This window comes from Garra rufa, chromosome 1 (genome assembly GCF_049309525.1).
Source record: "Garra rufa chromosome 1, GarRuf1.0, whole genome shotgun sequence".
Lineage (NCBI taxonomy): Eukaryota > Metazoa > Chordata > Actinopteri > Cypriniformes > Cyprinidae > Garra > Garra rufa.
The window spans coordinates 27,421,148-27,440,994 of record NC_133361.1 but is presented as its reverse complement, the minus strand read 5'-3'; the positions used below and the strand labels follow the sequence as shown (position 1 = coordinate 27,440,994).

Genomic DNA, 19,847 nt, shown 5'->3' with positions numbered 1-19,847 from the left:
AATTAAAATAATATTAAAAAGAATTTTAAAAACATATTAATTATAAAGACAATTGTAAAGTGTATATAAGAGAAGTGCAAAAGCATATATTTATATATATATACACACACACACACACACACAAACATATAAAGTATTAAAATGTAAATATGAGAATAATTAATATTTTAAGAATATATTTAAAATGATATTAAAATAAATGTAAAAAATATTACTTATATATTAAATATTACTAAATATTATTTAAATATTAAATATTTCAAATTAATTATGCTAAATAATTTGTACAAATATTATATATTAATTATTATATATGATTATAAAAAAGATTAATTCATATTAATATTTAATACTTAAGAATATCATTAAACATTAAATATCATTAATATTAAAGGAATTATAAAAAGCATTATTTATAAAATTATATATTTTCAAAACTATATGATATAATGTAATTATAGAAATATTACAGATTACAGAAATATTTAAAATGAATAAATCTAAATAATTTTTGAAAACTGTTTTATATATATAGTAATATATAAATAGTTAAATATAAAAATAATTTATATTTAATATTGTAATAATAGAAATATTTCAAATTAATTATTCAAAATAATTTAAAAAATATATTATATGTGAATTATTATATACTATATATTGTTATAAAATATATATATATATATATATATATATATATATATATATATATATATATATATATATATATGATTAATAAATATAAGTTTTTAATACTTAAGTATATCATTAATCATTAGTATATCAAATATAATTAATAATATTAAAAGGAATTATAAAAGCATTAATTGCAAACAAAATTATATATTTTTAAAAATATATAATGTAATTATAGATATGTTACAGAATAGTACATAAATATTAATAAATCTAAATAATTTTTTGAAAACTGTTATAAATAAATAGTCAAATATAAATGGTTAAATATGAGAATAATTAATATTTTTAGAACATCATTAAAATAATATGAAAAGGAATTTTACAAATATTCATTATAAACAAAATTGTAAAGTGTTTAAAAGATAAGTGAAAAGCATGCGTGTGTGTGTATTAAAATTTTAATATAAGAATAATTAATATTTTATCATTTAAGAATATAATTAAAATATTTTTTTAATTAAAAAATATCATTCTAAACAAAATTGCAAAGTGTATTTAAGAGAAGTGAAAGCATAGAAAAAGTATGCTTTTTTAAGGATGCAGTTAATTGCTCACAGAAGAATAATCATCCTATTTGAAAAAGAATGACTTTTTATTGACGTAATATAATCTAAACTAAATATTATAATATATGATTATTAAAATTAATATAGCTATAGACATTGTTCTATGACTATATAAAAACTATACTTCTGTCATGTTTTTCAAACAGTCCTCTAGAGCGCGGCTGGCGAAAGGTAAAGGAGGGAACGCCGGCACCCCCTAAAGTCCGACTGAGGCAGGAGGTAGTGAGTGTGAACGGTCAGCGGAGAGGCCAACGCATAGCCGTGCCAGTCAAGAAACTCTTCGCACGAGAAAAAAGGCCGTATGGATTGGGCATGGTGGGAAAGCTGACCAATCGAACATATCGCAAGCGCATCGACAGCTACGTGAAACAACAGATAGAGGACATGGACGACCACAGGTACAGTATGAGAACCGAATTCAGTTCAAACTCTTCTATTAGACTTTTTAGAGATGTTTATAATATGAGTTGTTGTTTTCTAATTTGTCTCTCAGGCCTTTTTTTACATATTGGATAACGTTTGTTCACATACTCATCACCATTTTGGCAGTGTGTATTTATGGCATTGCACCAGTGGGCTTCTCCCAGCATGAAACCGTCGACTCAGTGAGTTGCTGCTACATTTTTAAAAGGTCCAGCATGTTTGATGCTCTATGCCTGTTTGTGGCCATCTGGTGTTTGCCAACACATTTGTTTCTCCCCCCACAAAGGTCCTTAGAAATAAAGGCGTCTATGAAAACGTTAAATTCGTGCAGCAAGAGAACTTTTGGATTGGACCAAGTTCGGTGAGTCATTACTTTCTAAAGGGATAGTTCACACAAAAACGACAAATCTGTCATAAATTACTCAACCTCACTTCGTTCATCTTTAGAGCACAAATTAAGATATTTTAGATGAAACCCAAGAGCTTTCTGACCCTGCATAGACAGAAACGCAACTACCAGGTTCAAGACCCAGAAAGGTAGTAAGGAAATTGATAAAATAGTCCATGTGACATCAGTGGTTCAACCCTAATTTTAGAAAGCTATAAAAATACTTTTTGTGCACAAAGAAAACTAAAATAACGATTTTATATATTAATTATTATTATATATTATTATAAAAAATGATTAATTAATATTAATATTTAATACTTAAGAATATCATTAAAATATAATTAAAAAAATTAATTATAAACAAAATGATATATTTTCAAAATTATGTTATATTAAGAATATTACAGAAATATTTAAAATGAATAAATCTAAATTATTTTTAACTGTTTTACATATATAGTAATATATAAATAGTTAAATGCAAGAATATTTAATATTTTAATAATATATTTTAAATTATATTCAAATATTTTTTTTAAAATATGATATATTTTTAAAAATAAATAATATGTGATTTAATTACATAAATATTTCAAATGAGTTATTCAAAATATTTTTTTAATTATTATATATATATATATATATATATATATATATTGTTATATATTGTTATATATTATTATAAAAAATATATGATTAATAAATATAATTTTTTTAATACTTAAGTATATCATTAATCATTAAAAATATCATTAATAATATTAAAAGGAATTTTAAAAACAATAATTCTGAACAAAATTATATATTCTCAAAAATATATGATATAATGTAATTAACGAAATATTACAGAAATATTTTATATTAGTAAATCTAAATAATTTTTGAAAACTGTTATAAATAAATAGTAATATATAAATGGTTATATATAAAAATATTTATATATTTAATATTTTTATTACGTCATTAAAATAATATTAAAAGGAATTTAAAAAAAATATATTAATTGTAAAAAAAATTGTAAAGTTTGTAAAGAATTATAACGTTCTATTTGCATTCTGAGCACTTTCGAGATATTGAGCTTCAAAGTTTTAGCATTCCATAGACTTCTGTAGATAGAACCATTTTTGTTTTCTAAAAAAGGCCCCAAATGTACACAGCTTACAAAAGAAACATCAAATAATGTAAATAAGTTGTCACAGAATAAGAATATGTGAATAACTAAATTTTGACAAAAATGTCAGATAGAACCTTATAATTCTAAGGTGACGTGTTTAAAAGGTAAGTGAAAAGCATGTGTGTGTATTTAAATTTAAATATAAGAATAATTCATATTTAATATTTTAAGAATATAATTCAATATTACATTTTTTTAAATATATATTAATTAATAAAAATTGTGACGTGTATATAAGAGAAGTGAAAAGCATATGTGTTACCTTTGAGTTTTTTATTGAGTCATTTACCATGATCAACTGTATAAAACAGTATCATGAGACAAATCACCGTCGTTGTCCTCTTTTCATCAGGAGGCCTTGATTCATCTGGGAGCCAAATTCTCACCTTGTATGCGACAGGACTACCAGGTACACGAACTGATTAAAAAAAAGCGGGAATTGGAGCGAAATTCAGCTTGCTGTGTGCGCAACGATCGCTCTGGCTGTCTGCAGACTTTAGAAGAGGAATGTTCTGTAAGTATAAGGTTATATGTTTATTCACCTGACTAAGAAGCTGTCAGGCAATTGATGTCTTTCTCTTTCAGAGCACTTTGGCTGTGTGGGTGAAATGGCCTCAGCATCCCAGCACTCCTCAGCTGGAGGGGAAGAACCGGGAGTATGGCTCTGTGTGCCATCAGGACCCCAGGTGAGAGAATACAACATCACTTACACTTTTTATCACTTAATACACAATTTTTAGAGACATTTCAAACACGAAATCGTGCTGTGTTTTTGGCAGGACGTGTATAGAGCCGGCTTCAGTATCTCCTCATGAGTGGCCTGATGACATCACCAAATGGCCGGTAAGTATTGCAGCAAATATAGTATATACAGTACAGTATGAAAGAGCTATGCTATCAGATGTGGTAGTGCCACAGTACTTTGCTGTATGAGTTGGTTAGCTGTACATTGTGTGCAGTGGTGTTCTTTCTTTCCTTTTTTTAGTGAACTGTAAATCCATGTCCCTGTCTCTCTTTCATGGTTAAAGGGTTAGTTCACCCAAAAATGAAAATTAGCCCATTATTTACTCACCCTCAAGGCGTCCTAGGTGTATATGGCTTCCTTCTTTCAGATGAATCCAATCAGAGTAAATAAAAATTGTTCTGGATCCTTCAAGATTTATAATGAGTGTTTCTCTTCATCAGTCCAAATCAAGTCCAATGAAGTGCATCCATCCATAATAAAAAAGTGCTCCGGGGGTGAATAAAGGCCTCCTACAATCAATGCATTTTTGTAATAATAATATTTAAGATGTAATAATCACTTTTCTCTAGCTTGCGCTAAGAGTTGTACGTGGAAGCAGCTCAGGGCAGATAAAGTAGGACGTCGATGTTGCGTCGCTCAAAAGTAACAAATGCGGACGCTCTGTGGAGAGATCAAAACAATACACTGGTCATGAATTAGAGGTACAATATGAGAATTTGTAAAGAAAAATGGAGGATTTTGATATAAGCCAAGAGGAGACTGGTTTTCCTTTGCTAAAGTAAGGAAACTTTGCTTCCTTTGCTCCTGTAAACAAACGGTTTTCACAAGATTCACAGGCACATGCGCAACGCCAACATATTACGTCATCCTCCTGGAGTGGCTTCCACGTACGACTGTTCAAGCTAGCTTAAAATGATTATTATATTTTAATTATGGATATTTTTCCATATCAAGGAGGCCTTTATTCACCCCCCTGGAGCCGTTTGAGGCACTTTTTATTATGGATGGATGCACTTTATTGGACTTCTGTCGAACAGAAACACCTGACCATTGCATTATAAAGCTTAAAGGAGCCAGAACAATTTTTAATATAACTCAGATTGTATTCATCTGAAAGAAGTCATATACACCTAGGATGCCGTGAGGGCGAGTAAATAACGGACTAATTCTCATTTTTGGGTGAACTGACCATTTAAATAAACATTAGTCACACTATCAGAGAAGAAAAAAAAGGAAAAACAATTCTATTTTATATTTGTAATCAAGGTAGTCAGTATTCTGTTTATTAAAACCAAGTATGAATCTTATCAAGTTAGTGTTTTTAAGCATTTTACATTTATTCCAAAATAATAACTCAAGGCAGTAACAATTTAAACAATAGATTTTGTTTGTGAACTAATTAACTATTTTAGAATTTTTTCTGATCATCAGTCATGAAGACTTACCTAAGCGGATTACTCACTAAAAACTCCCACACATCATGTTTTCATGCCATTTTAAGTCTTATTTTTATGTAACAAAGTGGTTATATCTAAGTGTGTGAGTTGTGTACTTATTTTTTTAAATTAATCTTTCCACTAATGCCATTATATTGTTCATTCAGACTGATTTGAGAATGCGGAACTCGCACGAACACAAGACACAAGATTTATCGCATGTAGCAATCACAGCCAAATATATACAATCATATCGCAATGCGGTCAATGCCTCCTCTCACGTGACTTTCCCCCATTCATTGTCAATAACCCCCCACAAAACTCGCCACACGCTTAGGGGGTCTTTTAAAACTCAATGGGCTCAGGGGAGGCGAGAGAAACGAGGACTTCCGCTGTAACTTTACCTGCTGGTGTCACTGTTGGACAGTGTTTCTTTAGAAAAACTAGTGATTTATACACTTGTTTATATTTTGTAATATTGACAATTTTTTCATCCAATATTTTGAGGAGACACTGCCTCTCTTGCCTCCTCAGAGGAAACGTCTCTGATACATTGTCCTAACAAATGCATTACAGATCTGCACCAAATATAATTCTGGGAACCACACCAATCTGCCTCATATTGACTGTACTATCACCGGCCGGCCCTGTTGCATCGGCACTAAAGGGAGGTGAGGACAGCTGCTACTACTGACTTCCACACTGCCTGATGAACACTGAGACATGCACTTTTTTAGTGGACATGGGTTTTTTCTTAGTGGGTATGTGGGTTTTTTAAATGTCTTGTGTGTTGCTTTGCAGGTGTGAAATCACATCGAGGGAGTACTGTGACTTCATGAAAGGTTACTTCCATGAGGAGGCAACCCTTTGCTCCCAAGTAAGATTAAACCAGCGAAGCACAGACAAGTCAAAGATGTGGTATCCACCTTATTCTTTAACGCGGAATTAAGCCTATGAGCGAGAGACTTAAAAGATATTAAAGTACATCTGAAAATGACTTTGTATAAAATGGCGATATACAACACAAAATGTAATAATAGATGCAAATACTGCAAATACTACTGTATTAAAGCATAAAAACACTATAGTATGTTGTGCAGATATTTAAGGAACATGCTAAGTTCAAATATTTGTTTCTTCGAAAAACAAGGCTATAGCCAGTTATTCAGCTTTGAAATGTACGTTCTGTGTCAGAATGTCTGTTTTTGTATTGGTCTGCATGATTCCGCCCACTGCCTGTTTGACCAATAGGATTTCCCAGGGTTGCCAGTTGTTGGAAAATAAAGCCATTGAAGCTGGCAAATGAACTGGGTCAGAAATTGCAGATTCTAGCTGACCTAAAAAGTCTCAACATCCATCTAAAAAGCTACATGACCAGAGATACTAAACACGGATAAAACAATTCATTGCCTTACACTGTAAGGTTTGTTGGCTAACATTGGAAAAATGTATTGTAGAAACCTAAAATTTTTCAATGATTTGCATTGTGAAAAGAATTATACAAATAAACTTGAATTAAACGGAGTTGTCAGTTGCGCTCGTTTTCGTTGCATTTGGCAACCCATCGAGTCTAAGGAGAAAGGGCAGTAGAAACAAAGCTCTCCAATATTTTGAATTTCACCTGCAGTATCCATTTCAAGCACGAGCTGTCAATATTACATACTGCACCTTTAAGTTATGTACTAATAAAGGTTTAATAATCTAAGTTTATAAATAAGTCTTACATAATTGCCAAAGCAAATGAAATTGTTTGCCAGGACTTTATGAAGGTACGCTACAGTTCAAAAGGCAGAAGTCTCTTATTCTCACCAAGGCTGCATTTATTTAGTCAAAAATACAATAAAAACAGTGGAATATTATTATAATTTAAATTAACTGTTTTTTATTTGAATATATTTTAAAATGTAATATATGCCTGTGATGAAAAGTTGAATTTTCAGCATCATTATTTCAGTCTTCAGTGCCACATGATCCTTCAGAAATCATTTTAATATAATGATTGGCTGCTAAAGTATCATTTCATATTATTAGCACCATTGAAAACAGCTGTTTAATAGTTTTTTTTTCTTTCTGGAAACGTTTTGCGTTTTTTTCGGGATTCTTTGATAAGAAAGTTCAAAGTTTTGTAACATTATAAATGTCTTAACTCTCACATTTGATCAGTTTAATGCATTAATTAAAAATAAAACATTTGAACTGCAGTGTAACCCTTTAAGATCAGTTCAGGTCGCAAGCGAGCTTAAAGCCCTAAATGTTTCACCTCTTGTCAGTACTCACCCACTAGACTAATGAGGTGGCGTGAATAAGAGCGGAAGGTAAGTCTACCTTCTGCTTAGTGCTCTGTAATCACCATGAAGGCTGCCATGCTAATCTCCTCTGCATTGGCAAAATCCGTTGTCGGCTGAAAGGGCACAGCGTGATTGACTGGGTCTGAAGCGTGTGCCAGCTTCAGGGTTTTACCTTAAGACTTAGTGCTAAAAGTGTGTTAAATACTGTCTAATGCCCTATGCCTGAAAATGCAATTGAATTTATTATTGGCAAAATTTCAGGATGTTTCTATTTGAGATGTTTTGTAATCTAAATAAACACACTACTCTGTCCCTGTCAGGTGCACTGTATGGATGATGTTTGTGGCCTCCTACCTTTCCTGAACCCTGAAGTCCCAGATCAGTTCTACCGCCTTTGGCTGTCACTGTTTCTGCATGCTGGGTGAGTGATTGCTGTGTGTGGGAATCCTTAAGCCCTGTTTACATCAAAAACAAAAGACGAGAAGGCAAAATTCAATGCAGATGAATGGTTCACAAAGAAGTGAAATATTGCAGACAAAAGACGAAGGTGAAATGAGAAGGCAAAACATCACAGGTAATGTGGTCAAACAAAAAAGGTCCAGTCAGATCAAGAACACAAAAGCATATAACAGGTCTATTCAAAACAAAAACATAAAACAAAATATCTATTTACGCCACCAGAAAAATAAACATTCACAAATCCACAGCATTATTTCACCCCTAGGGCAAGGCTAAACACTGCAGACAAAAGTTTAATGAAAAAGCTAAATATCACAGTATGGTCATGGATTGGTCAAACCAACAGTAAAACAAAAAAGTAATGCAAACAACTATGCAACTATGCAAACAAAATATCCGGTTAGACCAATAACAGCACGAAAAGATTTTGACAGGTCTATTCACACCACAACAAAATGAAAAATGTACTTATTTACACTAGGAGTAAAATAAAAATTCATATAATTCACCACTAGAGCAAAACTAAGAAAACATTGCAGACAAAAGACAAAATTTAAACAAAAAAGCAAAATATCACAGACAATGTGGTGACACGAAACAAAAAAGTGAAACTATGCAAACTAAAGGTTCAGATCAAGAACAATACAAAAGCATATAATAGGTCTATTCAAATCTAAAGCAAAACAAAAAGACATCAACTTTCACAAACACAGCTTTCATTCACACCTAGGGAAAATCTTAACATTACAAAGGACAAAAGTGAAACAAGGTCCATTCAAAAACAACATGAAAGACATATAACAGGTAGTTTCAAACCAACAGCAAACCAAAACGCAATCATGCACACCTATGGCGAGGCTAAACATTGCAGACAAAAGTAAAACGAAAAAGCAAAATATTACAGTGTGGTCATGGATTGGTCAAACCAACAGCGAAACTAAAAAATTTAACTATGCAAATGGAAGATTCGTTCAGACCTATAACAACGTGAAAATGATTTGACAGGTCTATTCACACTAACTGCAAAATGAAAAAAATTGCAAATAAAACACCTGTTCACACTAAAAGTAAAACAAAAATTCACGATTCACCTCTAGAGCAAAACACAGTAAAACATTGCAAACGAAGATGAAGTTGCAACAAAAAAGCAAAATATCACAGAAAATGAGGTCACACCAAAAGCGAAACAAATACATTAATTATGCAAATGAAAGGTCTGTTCAGATCAAGAAAAACATTAGCATATGACAGGCCTATTCAAACAAAGAGCAAAACAAAAAGGCAAACAAAATATTTCAGACAAAAGTGAAACAAAAAAGCAAAATAAAACATTGCAAACAAAGATGAAATTGAAACAACAAAACTGTCAAATAAAAATGTCTGTTCACACCACCAGAGAAATAAACACAAATCCAGAACATTTATTCACACAAAGCTAAACATTGCAGACAAATAAGGATAAAACTAAGAACAGAGTAAAACAAAAATGCACATAATTCACTCCTAGAGCAAACGAAGATGATATTAAAACAAAAAACTAAATTACAGTACAGCATTGTCACAGACAATGTGGTCTCACCAAAAGAAACACAAAAAAGTGAAACTATGCAAATAAAAGTCGCAATATTTTATTTTATTTTTTTTTATTCAGTGGCGGAAACGGGCTTCCATAGGGTGACACACAACCCAGCAATTAAATATTAAAAACAGATTCTGTTGTGTGGACCCTTTTCAATTTTGTATTTTTGATCCAAAACGAAATTTTTAAATATGAAAAACAAGACAATTTTCATTTTTCGTTTCTGATTCAAAATCAAATAACAAAAAAAACAATCAGATTTTCATTTTTTGATTTTCATTTATCAATTGAAAATGGAAAGGACGAATGATACACGGATTCTAGAGCAAAACAAAGTGAAACATTGCAAACAAAGATAAAATAGAAACAAAAAAGCTAAATATCACAGACAATGTGGTCCTACCAAAAGCGAAACAAAAAAAGTGAAACTATGCAAACAAAAGGTCCATTCAGGTCAAGAATTACAAAAAAAAAAAGAAAAACAAAAAGTAAAATCTGTCAAACAAAATGTCTATTCACACCACCTGAGAAATAAACATCCACAAATCCACATCTTCATTCACACCTAGGGCAAAGCCAAACATTGCAGACAAAAGATGAAAGTAAAACAAAAAAACTAAATATCACAGTGTGGTCATGGATTGGTTAAACCAACAGCAAAACAAAAAAGACAAAAATAACACAAAAATTCACATCCTTCACTCATTGAGCAAAACAAAGTAAGATGAAATTGAAACAAAAAAGCTAAATATTACGGACAAAAAGCGAAAGAAAAACTTGAAAATTCAAACGAAAGATTTGTTTGGACAACAGCAAAATGAAAAAAAAAATTTATATTGAGAATAAAACAAAAATTCACATCATTCTCTTCTAGAGCAAAACAAAACATTGCAAACAAATATGAAATTGAAACAAAAAAGCATAGCATTAGACTAAAAGTGAAAACAGTGAAACTATGCAAATGAAAGGTCTGAACATGAAAGAACAACATGAAAGACATATGAGAGGTCTTTTCAAACCAAGAACAAAACAAAAAGGGAAATTTGCAAACAAAAAGTCTGTTCACACCAAGAGAGAAACAAAAATGTACAAAAGCACACCATTCATACCTAGGACATTGCAGACAAAATGTCTGATTACTTAAGACCAAAACAAAATGAAACATTGCAGACAAAAGACTAAATCAAAATGAAAAAGACAAATATCAAAGACAATGTGTTCACAGATTAGTCACATTAAATCTGAAAAAAGTTAAACTATGCAAACGAAAGGTCTGTTCAGACCAAGAACAAGATGACAAGTCTGTTTACAACAATAGCTAAATGAAAAGGCAAAAGCTGACAAACCTCCACCATTTAGCATTGCAGACATTCACACCAAGACCATTGCGTCACTTTATCGCATATATTGGTACTTCATAATGCATGTGTTTCTTATGGTTTCAGAAGAGATTTAATAGTGTCTATCTCAAACTTGGCACAGACTGCCAAAATACTAACATCTGCGATGGCAACTCAAATTTATTGACTCAATTTCTCATCAAAATCCTCCCAGACCAAATTATAAGAGCTATGCAATCAATATTCATTTTACAGCTCTACTCCCACTCTTACTGTGTCAATAATTGCCTCATGGGTTTCTGTTTTTATTACTGAAATGAAACAAGAAATCTTCTGAGCTATGAAAGAACAACCCATAAGCTATAAAAATTCCTCTGAGGTTTTAATTATGCACACATGCCGGAATGTTTTACCCATAAGCGCCATATCCCATGCCGCACTGTTTATCTCAGATGCCTCAAAAGCTGACACATACGATCAGATTATCTGCTTTAAGAAACAGCTGACACTTGGAGAAGATGCTGCTATTTAGTATGGCGTGATCTGTAGTAGTAATCAAACGGAGTGCTTCACTGAGCTGCGCTCTGGCTCTTTGCCTTTCTTAAGAAGGCTCAGTAGATTAACGCTTCTGCACGTGCCTCCATCACACACCTTGATCATCACACTCTCAAACATCCTTGAACCTGCCGAAGTTGGATTGTTGTGGTTACCGTTGTATATTTGTTCATGTTTGGTGGCCATTGAACATTACCACATTACACTTCATAATAACAGCATTTGTGAGACTCTTGTTGTGACATGCCTTTGCCACATTTTATGACAACTGACAGAAGTGTAATTATGACACAGGCTTGGACATAATTTTGTTGAGTCATTGGCATCATGTGTGAAGGGAATGTTTATGACCACTGTAGCCATGTCAGAATGTTGTGGTGTGTTGGGAATGAAAAATATGCATTCAAATCCATAAAGATGTCATGGCAGCTTATAAACAACATGCTTGAAACGTTCTCTCTGTTCCCATCTGTTAAAAACAGGATTCTGCATTGCCTGGTGTCAGTATGTTTTCAGATGACAATTCTTCGAGACCTGGAGAAGTTGGCCGGATGGCTACGAATATCTATCATCTATATCCTGAGTGGCATCACAGGAAACCTGGCTAGTGCCATCTTCCTCCCCTATAGAGCTGAGGTGAGCCCAATTGACCCATCTTGCCACTTTTGCACTGATAGGGTGTCGCAACCGGCGCCAAAAATCTGCTGGTCTAGAACTAGAAATCGCTTTGATCAGTGAAGCTATCTGAACTCAAAACTCTCAATGTGGTGAAGCGGCACATGCTGATGATACACGGGGCAACTTTTTGAGCAATGTTGCTGGGTAACTTTGGCCAATGTTGCAGTCAACTGAACACCAGGTGAGACACAGGGCCCATGACCGATCTAAATTAACCAGATAGAAATTTTTTACCCATTCTCAAAGGGAAAATGCCCAAGCAACGTTGCTCAAATAAGCCATATCTGTTTTATTTTTCATAAATTTTCATCAAATTTCATTTACATCCTGTGATCAGATTGATTTTTATGTGTTATTTATAGTATAGACCAGGGTTCCTCAAATCTTACCCTGGAGGTCCAATGCGCTGCAGAGTTTAGCTCCAACCCTGATCAAACTCACCTACCTGTGATTCTCTAATGATCCTGAAGACCTTGATTAGCATTCTCAGGTGTGTTTGATTAGGGTTAGAGCTAAACTCTGCAGTGCATTGGACCTCCAGGGTAAGATTTGAGGATCCCTGGTATAGACACTTATTTTTGGCTGGCTTTTTTAATAAAAAAATACTATTTGAAAATACTAGGCAAGGCGAGGCAAGTTTATTTATATAGCACATTTCATACACAATGGTAATTCAAAGTGCTGTACATAAGAGGAATTAAAATCATAATATCATAAAAATCATAAAAATTTATAATAATAATCACAACAATAAAAACAAAGAACATTTAAAATGATTTAAAAATTGATTTAAAATTAATTAACGCAGTAAAAATGATTATACATAAAATAATGCAATCTGTTCGGATGTAGCACAATGCTCATTCAATAAATGCACAACTAAACAGATGAGTTTTGAGTCTGCATTATATACTAAAATATATACTAAAAATGCTATTTATACATACAATCATGGCCAAAAGTTTTGAGAATGACACAAATATTAGTTTTCACAAAGTTTGCTGCTAAACTGCTTTTAGATCTTTGTTTCAGTTGTTTCTGTGATGTACTGAAATATAATTACAAGCACTTCATACGTTTCAAAGGCTTTTATCGACAATTATATGACATTTATGCAAAGAGTCAGTATTTGCAGTGTTGGCCCTTCTTGTTCAGGACCTCTGCAATTCGACTGGGCATGCTCTCAATCAACTTCTGGGACAAATCCTGACTGATAGCAACCCATTCTTTCATAATCACTTCTTGGAGTTTGTCAGAATGAATGGGTTTTTGTTTGTCCACCTGCCTCTTGAGGATTCACCACAAGTTTTAAGATTTGGGGAGTTTCCAGGCCAAGGACCCAAAATTTCAACGTTTTGGTCCCCGAGCCACTTAGTTATCACTTTTGCCTTATGGCACGGTGCTCCATCGTGCTGGAAAATGCATTGTTCTTCACCAAACTGTTGTTGGATTGTTGGAAGAAGTTGCTGTTGGAGGGTGTTTTGGTACCATTCTTTATTCATGGCTGTGTTTTTGGGCAAAATTGTGAGTGAGCCCACTCCCTTGGATGAGAAGCAACCCCACACATGAATGGTCTCAGGATGCTTTACTGTTGGCATGACACAGGACTGATGGTAGCGCTCACCTTTTCTTCTCTGGACAAGCCTTTTTCCAGATGCCCCAAACCATCGGAAAGAGGCTTCATCGGAGAATATGACTTTGCCCCAGTCCTCAGCAGTCCATTCGCCATACTTTTTGCAGAAGATCAATCTGTCCCTGATGTTTTTTTTTTTGGAGAGAAGTGGCTTCTTTGCTGCCCTTCTTGACACCAGGCCATCTTCCAAAAGTCTTGGCCTCACTGTGTGTGCAGATGCGCTCACACCTGCCTGCTGCCATTCCTGAGCAAGCTCTGCACTGGTGGCACTCCGATCCCGCAGCTGAATCCTCTTTAGGAGACGATCCTGGCGCTTGCTGGACTTTCTTGGACGCCCTGAAGCCCTCTTAACAATGTAGTGGAAAGTTTTTTTTTCGGGATTAAGTTAATTTTCATGGCAAAGAAGGACTATGCAATTCATCTGATCACTCTTCATAACATTCTGGAGTATATGCAAATTGCTATTATAAAAACTTAAGCAGCAACTTTTCCAATTTCCAATATTTATGTAATTCTCAAAACTTTTGGCCACGACTGTGCATAATTTGAATACACTTTGTCTATGATCAGCATCTATTTAATTTCTGAATTAAAATTCATTATGGCTAAAAGCTAGTACAATAAAAAAAAAAATAAAAAAAACATGAATAAACATAGTTTACTTGTGTGGTTTAAACTGGGTTTTTGAATGATTTTTCTTTTTTTTAATCATAAACATCCTTTGTCATTGATCCACATATTAACTTAAGCACTGTTAAAAAAAATCTAAGTTGTCAAGCTTATTGTAGTATGTTTTACTAAATATTGTTTTAGCTTTTCTACTAAACAATTTTGCTCTTAATTCAGTAAGTTTCTTGCCATTTCTCTATAATTATTTGTGAAATTTAGTAGAAAATTGAAATTGAATTGTTTCTACACCAATTTTTATTTATTTATTCATTCAGTGTGACAGTTATGTCATTGATTGGGAGCATGTAGACAAAGTTTTCCAAACCCATTTTGATTTAAAACATTTTCTTAAAACACCCCTGAGATTTTCAGTTAATTTTTCAAAAATTTAACAACACGTTCACATTACGGTTCTTTGAGACACTGAAAAAGAAATAGGTGTAGAAACAATTTTCATTTATAAATTGATAGTACATTTACAGTGTGTTGTTTTTTTGTTTTTATTTAAAAATATAATTTTTTAATCTTTTAGTCAACTTAGGGCCAAAGTATTCTTTGGTTTTTGTTTTTTGACTCGTATACGATCATTTTCTTCCAAATGCAATAAATTTGTGGTACGATTCTTGGAAATTTCCAATCTGGCAACACTGTATGCGTCAATCCACGTACAGTGAGAGTGACACAAATTTCGTCGCCAGAATTTTGTACGCACAGGTTGCACATGCGCATTGACTTGGTATTGCACTAATCAGTTGTTCCACAAGATGGCAGCAATGGCCGAGGTTGTTGTTTCACCTTAGCAAATGAAACTTAAGAGACAGAACAAAACATTAAAGACTGCAACAACAACATACAGCCATATTGTCGAGTGCTTGTGTGAGGGGGGTTATGAGATACAGCAACTTTAGTTTAAAAGAGTACAAAGACATTTTTATCAGTCATAACTTCTGGAGCTTTCTAGAGCGCATGTGTTGACTGCCTGTGTTCACACACGCTATGAAATGGAGAATACCTTTAAAGGCTATGCATTTAACTGTATGAAATATACTTTGGCCTTACAAAGCATACAAACCCCTTGCAGTTCTCTAATCAACCACCAGGGGTGTTTGAATCCGAGTTTAAAGGGAACCCAAGAATTATGACATGTATAGCTTAATATAACGTAAATGATGTCTCTTATTGAAATATGTAGTAGAAAACCCATGAAAGATTTACGTTATTTAAAAAAACCACATCGTTTTAAACATATTTTGGACTATGCGGGGCAGAAAAACAGCTAGAGACTCACAGCGTCTTCAAAAGAATCCAACCGGGGTGCGTAGACCAAAAAAGTGATTTTTTAAAAGAGTGTGCAGACTTTTTTTCAAGTATTTTACTTTTTGGGACAATGGAGGGTGCCATTATGACATGAAATAGTTGCGCCCGGTAAGCAACTGGTGCTAACTATTGCTATTTTTACCACAACACAATTCAGAATAACACAAATATGAAAATAAAATACTGATATGATGACCACAGCTACTGAAAGAGCGTACAGGTGGCAATGGATATAAGCGTAGGCTTAAACCAAATGTTGTACCATTGATTTTCCCCACAAGGAGTCTAAACACCCCTGAATTTTGAGTGGAATCAGCACTGAGAAACTCCTTTAGTGGCTGCGGCATCATGACAAGTGTCGGCATGTTTACATCCTGCCAGGATGGCATCTAGCGTTTCTTGTCTCTGCTGTTTGTAAGGTCTTTCAGTAGCTGTGGTCGACTAAAAGCCTCAAAGGCGTCGGGGCTGAAGTAGAGAGAACACAGACTCGGGTCTTTAGGAAGTTTTATCCATCCACAGGCATCTTCCTATTCTTTTCTCCTCTTCTTATCGCTAGGAAAAGCAGTGAAGACTTACATCGCTTCTCTCGTTGCCCTTTGACTGAAAATATCAACCAAAAACTGCACAATGTGGCATCATATCAGTAATTTATTTTCCGAGTTGTGTTGTGGTAAAAATAACAACACGTAGCTGCAGTAGCTCACTGACTGCAGCCGTTTAACACTTCATTGAAATAATGGCATCCCCCATAGTCCAAAATATCTATTAAAAGATGTGGATTTTTTAAATAACGTAAATCTTTCATGGGGTTTCTACTACATATTTCAGTAGGAACCATCATTTGTGTTATATTAAGCCATACAAGTCTTTATACCCGGGGTTCCTTTCAAGAAAACCCTGGGCTAAAAGAACCAGCACCATCACAGAGGAGAAGGCAGAGGTGGGTAGAGTACCCAAAATCTGTACTCAAGTAAAAGTACAAGTACTTATGGAAATATTTACTCAAGTAAGAGTAAAAGTAATAATCTTAATAGTTAATCTATTAAGACTAAAAATACTTTTTTTATACATAGAAAATCAGATAGGAGTCTAATCAAAAATGTTTTTAATACACAAATATAAAAAAAATATCAAGGAAGTAATTTTATTTCATTATATTTATTTCATTTATTGTATCTGCAGAATTTTTAAATATTAATTTAAAGCAATTCATAACCCGTTACACTATGGCATTTCATCCTTTATAACATTAAAAGGGATAAATTGAGTATATAATTTATTATATTTATTTAAAACATAAATATTACTGTACTTGTTTAGATTTTTAGAAGGCACCTTAACTTTTTACATTTACAACTCTGTGTTTGCTGCATAAAAACATGGGTCGATAATTGCAATCATTTGACCATAAACAGCTCAAAAAATGTATTGGAAATGAAAAATTAACTCTCTGTCACGAGGGGGCGCTTTAGGAGAGCTGAAATATTACGGTTTCCATAGTAACAGCTGTATACAAAGCAGTATTAACGCAGTTTTATCAGACATGAAATGAAAATTCCAACGACACGTTTCTGAGGACAGTAACGGAGGAACGCCATGAAATGTAGCGAAGTAAAAGTTTTTTCACTATAAATGTACTTGAGTAAGAGTAAAAGTACCTATCTTTAAATATACTCTAAAAGTACTAGTTACCCCAAAAATTTACTCAAGTAAATGTAACGAAGTAAATGTAATTTGTTACTACCCACCTCTGGGAGAAGGAATTGGTATTTTACTCATGTATATCTGGCACTGAACATTTTTTTACCGTCTCCATGTCTTTCTAGGTGGGTCCAGCTGGTTCTCAGTTCGGCATCCTGGCCTGTCTGTTTGTGGAGCTGATTCAGAGCTGGCAGATTCTGGCACAGCCATGGCGGGCCTTCACTAAGCTACTGTGCGTGGTGCTCTTTCTGTTCGCCTTCGGCCTGCTGCCCTGGATTGATAACTTCGCCCACATCTGCGGATTCATCTCGGGCTTCTTCCTGTCCTTCGCCTTCCTGCCCTACATCAGCTTTGGCCGCCTGGACATGTACCGCAAGCGCTGCCAGATCATCATCTTCCTGGTGGTGTTCGTGGGCCTGTTCGCGGGACTCGTGGTGCTCTTCTACGTGTATCCCATCAAGTGTGAGTGGTGCGAGCTGCTCACCTGCATTCCTTTCACCGACAAGTTCTGTGAGAAGTATGACCTCAATGCACACCTCCATTGAGGAGAGGCGGGGCTTCGGGGACAGAGGAATTCGACTGGTCGTTGATCCGCATCTGCCGGCCCCTTGCTGTCAGTGTTCATCCAGTTGCACTTCGTCTCGCCCCAAATGAAGCCCTTTCTGTGAACTTGGACAGTATGCTTGTGCTGTTGTTTTTTTACTCAAGTGTAAGTTGGATCTCCACTTTGACCATGATTTTAGGACTCTTGAGAATGAAGAACACTTTTTAACGTACCCTAAAGTTTTATGTAGTATATTGATAAGGGTGTCTGATAATTATACGAAAACAGGGTCACCCTCGCCCGAAAACTTTCTCTACACTACAGTCTCAGAAGGCAGTGTCATAATAAAAGCACTGGTACACCAAACGGAGAACAAGTCTTCTCCAAATTTGATTGTTGTACTTTAAATGTTTTAGCATGTCAGGGGTAGGTTTGTCTTTGTTTAGTCGACCTCAGAATCCAGGGACGAAAAAAACTCTGTACCTTTGGTGCCTTGATAAATGTACCTACTACTGCCATATTTTCGTTACACGTTGAGCACTCAAATGATATTCTTTTATTTGTGTGTTACTTCTAATGGAGTAATGGTTGATTATGAAAGGGTAGTGTTTTAGCTACCCAATTTACTCACTTGTTACAGAATACAGCTAAAAAAACAATCTGCACCTCTGAAGTTTGTCTGTTTTTCTTGTCTACTAGACCCTAAACTAGCACTAAACTATGGAAGCCCATTTTCACCTCAGAGTAAAAAAAAGTTAAAACTTTCTCCTGAGACGTTAAATCCCTCCATTGTGACATTGTTTTACTTTACTTCCCATAAGTAGAACTTTATCTCACGATGTAACTATTTTTCATAATTGCGGTGTTACATCTCCCAATGTGATTATATCGTGATGTGACTTTTTGGGAAATTACTTTATTTCCCATAATTCAGATTTTATCTCACCATATGACTATTTTTTGTAATTGCAGCATTACATCCCACAATATGAGTATATCGCGATTGTGACTTTATTTCTCATAATCACAACTTTATTTCTTACAGAGTGAAATAACTTGCAATTGTGACCTTGTTTTATGAAATTTGCAACTTCATATCTCGCAATGTGACTTAAGATCTTACAATCTGACTATATATTGCAACTTGACTTTATTTCTCATAATTTGAACCTCATATCTCATAGTGACAATATCATGCAAGTGTGACTTTATATATCGCAATGTGACTATTTTGTATAGTTGTAGCTTCATATCAGTGACTTACAGCGAGATGACTTTATCATAATTGTGACTTAATATCTTACAACAGGGACTTTATTTCCCATAATTGAGACTTTATCTCACAAAGTGACTGATTTTCGTAATTGTGACGTTACATCTCACAATTTGAGTATAGTGTGATGTGACTTTAATTCTCATAATTTCAACTTTATCCCATGGTTTCACAGACAAGGTTTGAGTCTAGTCCTACATTAAAATGCAAGTCTGAGCTGTTTCAACTGAAAGAAACTTGTTTTGTCTCAAGATGCACACCGGTAATGTTCTTTTCTAAGCACGGAAAAATGACTTAAATGTCCTAATTGAACTATGGCCTAATCCTGGTTTAGTCTAAGATTTGTTTGTGAAACCTGCCTAAATCTCTCTTGTAGC

The 19,847-nt window shown here is 33.9% G+C and overlaps 1 protein-coding gene across 2 annotated transcripts in view; it reads left to right on the top strand.

Annotated features, from left to right (window-relative positions):
• rhbdf1a (rhomboid 5 homolog 1a (Drosophila)) overlaps window positions 1-18,862 on the top strand; it is an 81,017-nt gene extending 62,155 nt beyond the window's left edge. For both annotated transcript variants that reach the window (XM_073838264.1, XM_073838257.1), the window contains 11 exons: window positions 1,412-1,663; window positions 1,759-1,870; window positions 1,975-2,049; window positions 3,606-3,767; window positions 3,839-3,939; window positions 4,033-4,096; window positions 6,011-6,105; window positions 6,236-6,311; window positions 8,043-8,143; window positions 12,138-12,291; window positions 17,779-18,862. In XM_073838264.1, coding sequence (XP_073694365.1) covers window positions 1,412-1,663; window positions 1,759-1,870; window positions 1,975-2,049; window positions 3,606-3,767; window positions 3,839-3,939; window positions 4,033-4,096; window positions 6,011-6,105; window positions 6,236-6,311; window positions 8,043-8,143; window positions 12,138-12,291; window positions 17,779-18,198 — 1,612 coding nt within the window. In that variant the 3' untranslated portion in view covers window positions 18,199-18,862. The remainder of the gene's footprint in view (window positions 1-1,411; window positions 1,664-1,758; window positions 1,871-1,974; window positions 2,050-3,605; window positions 3,768-3,838; window positions 3,940-4,032; window positions 4,097-6,010; window positions 6,106-6,235; window positions 6,312-8,042; window positions 8,144-12,137; window positions 12,292-17,778) is intronic.
• Window positions 18,863-19,847: the final 985 nt, after the last annotated feature.